This window comes from Rhinopithecus bieti, unplaced genomic scaffold, assembly GCF_001698545.2.
Source record: "Rhinopithecus bieti isolate Rb0 unplaced genomic scaffold, ASM169854v2 scaffold_44159, whole genome shotgun sequence".
Classification (NCBI taxonomy): Eukaryota; Metazoa; Chordata; class Mammalia; order Primates; family Cercopithecidae; genus Rhinopithecus; species Rhinopithecus bieti.
In genome coordinates, this window is record NW_016818573.1 from 371,792 (window position 1) to 378,796 (window position 7,005).

At 50.5% G+C, this 7,005-nt stretch overlaps 1 protein-coding gene and 1 pseudogene across 1 annotated transcript in view; both read right to left on the reverse strand.

The window, feature by feature from the left end:
- Positions 1-457: 457 nt before the first annotated feature.
- Positions 458-2,312, reverse strand: LOC108518600 (eukaryotic initiation factor 4A-I-like; annotated as a pseudogene).
- Positions 2,313-5,190: 2,878 nt separating this feature from the next.
- Positions 5,191-7,005, reverse strand: part of GAL3ST3 (galactose-3-O-sulfotransferase 3) — an 8,642-nt gene continuing 6,827 nt past the window's right edge. Inside the window, exon 4 of the mRNA XM_017857098.1 lies at positions 5,191-7,005. Coding sequence (XP_017712587.1) covers positions 6,631-7,005 — 375 coding nt within the window. The 3' untranslated portion in view covers positions 5,191-6,630.

Consider the following 7,005-nt stretch of genomic DNA (forward strand, 5'->3'; position numbering starts at 1 on the left):
AAAAAAAAAAAAAAAAAAAAAAAACTGACAAGATGTCCATCCTTCAGCTCCCTTCCCTCCACTTCCTGCTGCTCCTCAGCCCCTAGATTTTTATTTTTATTTTTTTTTTATTTTGAGACGGAGTCTCACTTTGTCGCCCAGGCTGGAGTGCAGTGGTGCGATCTCGGCTCACTGTGAGCTTCGTCTCCCAGGTTCACGCCATTCTCCTGCCTCAGCCTCCTGAGTAGCTGGGGCTACAGGCACCCACCACCATGCCTGGCTAATTTTTTTGTATTTTTAGTAGTGACGGGCTTTCACTGTGTTAGCCAGGATGGTCTTGATCTCCTAACCTCGTGATCCGCCCGCCTCAGCCTCCCAAAGTGCTGGGATTACAGGCGTGAGCCACAGCGCCCAGCCTCAGTCCCAAGATTGACACCTGGCTGGGGCCAGGTGGCAGATCAGCTCCCCTCAGATGTGGTCAACAGCACTGAGCCATCTCCTCAGTGGCAGTGATGTACAATGTCTTGATGTCTAGAGGAGTCTCCCTGTCTTCTGGTGTTACTGTGTTAGGAGCCACACCCTATGGTCAAAACATCCACCATGACTGACTCTCATTTTGAATATCATTTTCCCTGTTGGTGGGAAAGTCATAGCTGATGATTAAAGAAACCTGGCACATTCTCTGGCCAGGAGACCAGTGGTAATCAATGCTCTGCTAGGGCCAGAATGGAACTCCTCATGATCATATCTTGTTCATTTTGCTTCATATCTCCATGCATGGCAGAAACGGTTAAGTCTCTGGCATGCATCTTCTCAGTGAGCCAATCAGCCTTCCTTGGGGTATTGGTGAAGATGACTGCCTGGATGATGATCAGGGTTCCATACAAGTCACACAGTGGTCCCAGCTTCCACTCCTCTTGTTTTATGCTGATGTAGAATTGGCAGATACCCTCCAGGTAAACTCTTCCTTCTTTGTTTATTTATTTATTTTTTTTGAGACAGAGTCTCAAAACTCTGTTGCCCAGACTGGAGTGCAGTGGCACTATCTCGGCTCACTGCAAGCTCCACCTCCCGGGTTAACGCCATTCTCTTGCCTCAGCCTCCTGAGTAGGTGGGACTACAGGCACCCACCACTGTGCCCAGCTAATTTTATTTTTGTATTTTTAGTAGAGACGGGGTTTCCCCGTGTTAGCCAGGATGGTCTCGATCTCCTAACCTCGTGATCTGCCCACTTTGGCCTCCCAAAGTGCTGGGATTACAGGCGTGAGCCACCGCACCCGGCCGAACTCTTCCTTCTTGACAAGGATTCTGGCAGGGTCCCTCATGAACTTCTTGGTCACCTCAAGTGCATCAAAAGGGATTATAGCTGATAGCAAAACCATCTGAGTGTTGCTGTTGAGTTTTATTTATTAATTATTGTTATTTTTAGAGACAGATCTCACTCTGTCACACAGACCGGAATGCAGTGGTGTGATCATAGCTCATTGCAACCTCCAACTCCTGGGTTCAAGTGATCTTTGTGCCTCAGCTTCCCAAGTAGCTGAGACTACAAGTGCATGCCACCACGCCCAGCTAATTTTTAAATTTTTTTGTAGAGACTGTGGTCTCATTCTGTTGCCCAGGCTATTCTCCAACTCCTGAGCTCAAGTGATTTTCCCTCCTTTGCCTCCCAAAGTGCTGGGATTACAGGTGTGAGCCACTGTGACTGGCTGAGGTTTTGGAATATGGCATAGATCTGGTTCTTGAATCTTTGGCTTAACATTTCATCAGCTTCATCCAATGCAAGCCTCTTGCTGTGTTTGGGAGACAGATGTCTCCAGTGAAACGTATCAAATACATGGCCAGGAGTACTACGATGACATGGGGAGCTTTCATCTGCAGCTTCTGCTTCTACTTCAACATGCATGTGCGTGCCCCCAGTGCAGGTGTGACAGGAGGCACACACATAATCTAATGCCATGGCCATTTTCTGCATCTACTGAACCAATTTTCAAGTGGGTGCCAGGACCAAGGCCAGGGTAGCCTTAAGATTCAATTCAATCTGCTGCAGAATGAATATAGCAAATGTAGCCATATTCCCAGCCCCAGATTGGGCTTCAGCAAATCAACCACAACATAACCTTTGATAGGAGGAAGACTGGTTTGCAGCTGGAAGTCAGAGGCCTTCCCAAAACCATAGGCATAGAAACCATGAAGGAGGGACTCCAAGAGGTCCATGTCGCCAAAGCTGTTGACAATCTCATTCCAGATATCCAGATACTCTGGGTGATGCCTTCAGGCTCTATCCCCTCAGGATCATTGTGTTTGGACTAGGAATCTTGATTCATACACATGATCCTTAGAAACTAGCCAATCTGAACTTCTCTTTCTCCTTCCTCTTCTTTTTCTTTCTTTTCTGAGATGGAGTCTCGCTCTGTCACCCAGGCTGGGATGCAGTGGCGCCATCTCAGCTCACTGCAACCTCTACCTCCCAGGCTCAATCAATTCTCCTGCCTCAGCCTCCTGAGTAGCTGGGATTACAGGCACCCGCCACCATGCCCAGCTAATTTTTGTATTTTTAGCAGAGACAGTGTTTTACCATGTTAGTCAGACTGGTCTGGAACTCCTGACCTCAATCTGCCTGCCTCAGCCTCCCAAAGTGCTGGGATTACAGGCATGAGCCACCATGCCCGGCCTCAATCTGAACTTCTAAGCATGACATTCAAGGGCTTTCATAATCTGGCACTGGCATATTTCTCCCCAGCCAGATGGCCCAGCATCCCTGTCTCACAGGGCCCAGCATCTCTGCATGTTGCATGTATTGTTCCCACTGTCCAGAGCCCCTTCCTCCATCCCTGTTCTCATCTGGGACATCTCTTCTCCAGAGAACCTCTCCTGACCTCAGGCAGGCATTCCTGTCCTCTTTGCTCCTTACACACTTTGTGCTTCCTATATTCATGAAAATCAAGGCTGGACTGGGTGCGATGAGTCACACCTACAATCCCTGCACTTTGGGAGGCCAAGGCAGGAGGGTCACTTGAGTCCAGGAGTTTGAGACCAGCCTGAGCAACATACTGAGAACCCTGGCTCTACAAAAAAAGTAAATAATTATCTGAGTATGGCGGCATGAGCCTATAGTCCCAGCTACTCAGGAGACTGAGATGGGAGGATCACTTGAGTTCGAGGCTGCCGTGACCTATGATTGCACCACTGCACTCCAGCCTGGGCAACAGAGTGAGACCCTGTCTCAAAACAAACAAAGAAACAAAAAGTCAAGGCTGCTCATAGTCCATACCATGGCTTTGGGGAAAGTAGAAAAAGTCACCCCTTCCTCAAAATGCTTTCTTCCATCTGTGGAAAAACTCTTCTAATAGATGTGTCAAACTATAACATCTACAACATGAAAGATGTTGACCCTGGAGGAGTCCTGATGAAACCAGAGATGCCATCTTGGGAGAACCTCTGTGTGCCAGGCCCTGTGCTAGGGGCCTGTTTATTTCACAGGTGAGGAAAGCGAGACTCAAAGGCTAAATTCAAAGTATGTAACTGGTAGATGGCAGAGCCAGGGTTTGAACTCCAGAGCCCCAGTGGTTAATCACAAGGCAAGATCATCCCCATTGAGTCATTGTTGGCCAGGTTTGCTGCCTCCATATCTTCTCTAGACCTTAAGGTGAGCTCCTCAAGGCAGGGACCACGTTTCACTCACTGCCAAAGTTCTGGGACCATTCTAAGTAGTCACAGAGTGGGCAGCACCCAGTGTTTGTTGGTGGAAGGAGCCTCTTTGCAGGAGTCCTAGGGGTTGTGGTCCCAGGGGCTGAGGCCTGTTCCCCTGGGTTGTGGCTGAAGCTGGAGATGTTCCCACCAAAGAGTTCCAGAGCCCCTGCTCAGCTTTAGGATTTGCCCTTGCCCCTGAGTCAAACAGAGAACCCTCTCCTAGTACCTGATGATTCCATTTGCCCCTGATTCCAGATTTTTCTGAGACCAGAGTTGTGCTCTCTACTGAGGTGGGGCAAAGTTTATAAAGGAGGGCCCGCCTGCCTGGCAGCCAGGGAGGCCAGGGGAGGCCTATTGCAGTGGTTTGGCTGTTTGTCCCTTAAACCTCATGTTGACATTTGATCCCCAGTGTTGGAGGTAGGCCTAATGAGAGGTGTTTGGCTCATGGGTGTGGATTCCTTATGAAAAGATTAATGCCTTCCCTGAGGATTAAGTGTGTTTTTTCACTCTCAGTTCCAAGAGCTGGTTGTTAAAAAGACCTGGCACCTCCTGTGACCCCCTTGCTTCCCCTGTGGTCTCTGCATACTTGGGGTCCCCAGCAGAAGCAGCCTGAGACCCTCACCAGATACAGATACCAATCCTGAACTTTCTAGTCATCAAGGTTGAGTCAAATAAACCTTTTAATTTACCCAGCCTCAGTCATTTCTTTATGGCAACACATAATGAACTGGGACACTTATCAAAGCAGACTTGGCCAGGCATGGTGGCTCATGCCTGTAATCCCAGCACTTTAGGAGGCTGAGGTGGGCAGATCACCTGAGGTCAAGAGTTCGAGACCAGCCTGGCCAACATGGCGAATCCCCATCTCTACTAAAAATACAAAAATTAGCCGGGTGTGGTGCCAGGCACCTGTAATCCCAGCTACTCAGGAGGCTGAGGCAGGAGAATCCCTTGAACCTGGGAGGTGGAGGTTGCAGTGACCCGAGATTGCACCACTGCATTCCAGACTGGGAGACAGAGTGAGACTGTCAAAAAAAAAAAAAAAAAAAAAAAAAAGTAGATTTAAAGGCATGTCTGAATTTTCCAGGCCAACTGAGGGCAAGGTGAAGGATGTTCCCAGCAGAGTTACGACCAGAGGCTAGGGCTGGGGGTGCAGATGGAGACAATGGCAAGCACCTTATTGGCTGGGGGCCAGAGGACACCTGTTTTGGACAGAGCACTTTGAGTCTGGTACAATTCTTTACTGCTGCTTAATGTCAGAAAATAACTATGCTTTTGCATGATTCTAATTATTGCCTTTTTCAGAGCTCTGCTGGTAAAAAGTGGGGTGCCATACCAATAGTCCCCTTCAAGCCCAGCATGTCATGCATCCTGCCAACCAATCACTGCAATGTTCATTGTCCAAACAGGTCAACCGTTGTTTCCATGAAAAACAGGATAAAGAGTTGCTGATAGCAATGTCTTGGTTCTTCCCTTTACGTTATTTTGGGGGAAGGTGCTGGGAGTCAGCCTAGCTTGTGGTATGTGACCTGTTTTATTTGAATGGCACTACAGACAGCGCTTGTGAGCACAGACTTTGAAGCCACACTGTCTTGGTTCAGATCCTAGTGGCCACTTTCTGGCTGTGTGACCCTGACTTAATCTCCCCCAAGTTTCAGTTCCCTCACCTGGAAAATGGCACCCATCTCCAAAGTTAATATACATAAAGCCCTTAAACGGTAGCTGGCACATCGTAGACCATAATAGCTATTGTTTTTATGACTTGTCCAGATATGTCGATATAGCTCTGAAGAAAGTAACAGAAAAAGTCCCGATTCTCTGCTAGTCAGTCTAAGGGAGATTTCACCTCGAAGTGCTGGGTATCTTGCTGTGTTAAAGGAAATCGCAGAAAGGGATTGGTCTTCATCTGAGTCTGAGTTGTCTTCTTGTGAGGGAAGCAGGCCATTAGTGAAGTCAGTGATTCACAGGGGGAGGTCAAATTCTGAGTTAGGCAGCTCCTTACCTGAAAATGATCCTCCTTCCACCCAAGGAGGTGTTTTGCTCTAATCCCTCCAGTCCTTCCTCTTTGCTTACCTGCCTTGCTCCTGTTCCAAAGTTTCCCCATGAGCTGCATGAAAATAAGGCCCTATCTGCCTGGTTCACCTGTATCTCCAAGTTACAGAGATGATGCTCAGTAAACGTTGCAGAATTTTGTGAAAAAGAACGATGTGGAAAGTGAGTGGGGCTGAGGTGGCCAGTCTGTGTTGGGGGCCTAGTCAGTCAAGCAGTTGAGGAGGGTTGTGGGCCTATGCCAGGTGGCGGGGGACCTTGAGTCCACGCCCGCATCCTCATGGCTCCAGCCACAGCTCCTCCTGGGAATCCGTTTCATCCTCAAATGTTGGGAATCCGGCTTCTATGACTGACATACGACTCGCACATTTTAAAGATGTTTTATTAAAAAAAAGAAAAACCAACCAGACAAAAATCCCAACCCAAGAACTCTTGGTTCTGAGAGCCTGGGAGCAGCTTAGGTCTGTGGGGAGGGTAGAACCTGGAAGACAGAAAAGTATAGGGAGCCTCAAGCCCTGGGAGGGAGAGCAAGAGCAGCCTTTCCCCAGGGCTCAGCCTCTCTCCGCGGGGCCTGGGCTTATCCACTTGGAAAAAACAGGTCGGGGCGCTCAGCCCCAGAAAAGGCAGAGTGAGCAGTTCTGGACAGCCCTCAGGCCTCTAGTCAAAATCACCAACCAGCTGGGAAGAAGAGGGTGGCCCAGTGCTGGATCCAGCCTATCAGTGCCGTGCCCGAAGGCGGGGTTCAGCCCACGATAGGGAGGCGTACCCCAAAGTTCAGCGAGGGACTCAAGCCCCTTGAAAAAAAGAGCTCTTATGGGGCAGGACATGGAGGCAGCCCCTGGCTGAACTCCTGGGAGGGCAGGGCAGGACCCAGGACCCAGGACCCATACTCCTAGAGGCCTGCGGAGCTCAGGGACCCTGAGGGCCGCGAGGCAGCACTCGGATGGGCCGAGGCGGGGGATTGTCCAGGACGGGCTCGGGTCGAGCCCGCGCACCACCCCGGCGCTTCTGCTTGCGCAGCAGGTAGTTCGAGTACTGGACCTCGGGCATGGCCAGCTTGAGGCAGGCCTCGGTGGCCAGGCCGGCGCCGCCGCCGGGCAGGTCGTAGCCCATAATGTCCACCTTGCGGCTGGGCTGCCACGGCTGCAGCTGCTTGGTGCGGATCTGCGCGGCAGGCCGCAGCACTGGCTCATCCCCAAAGCAGCGCCGCAGTAGGCGCTGGCGGGCCTCGCGCAGCTCGCGAGCCTCGCGCTCCACGCACGCGCGGCCGGCGCGCGCCACGCG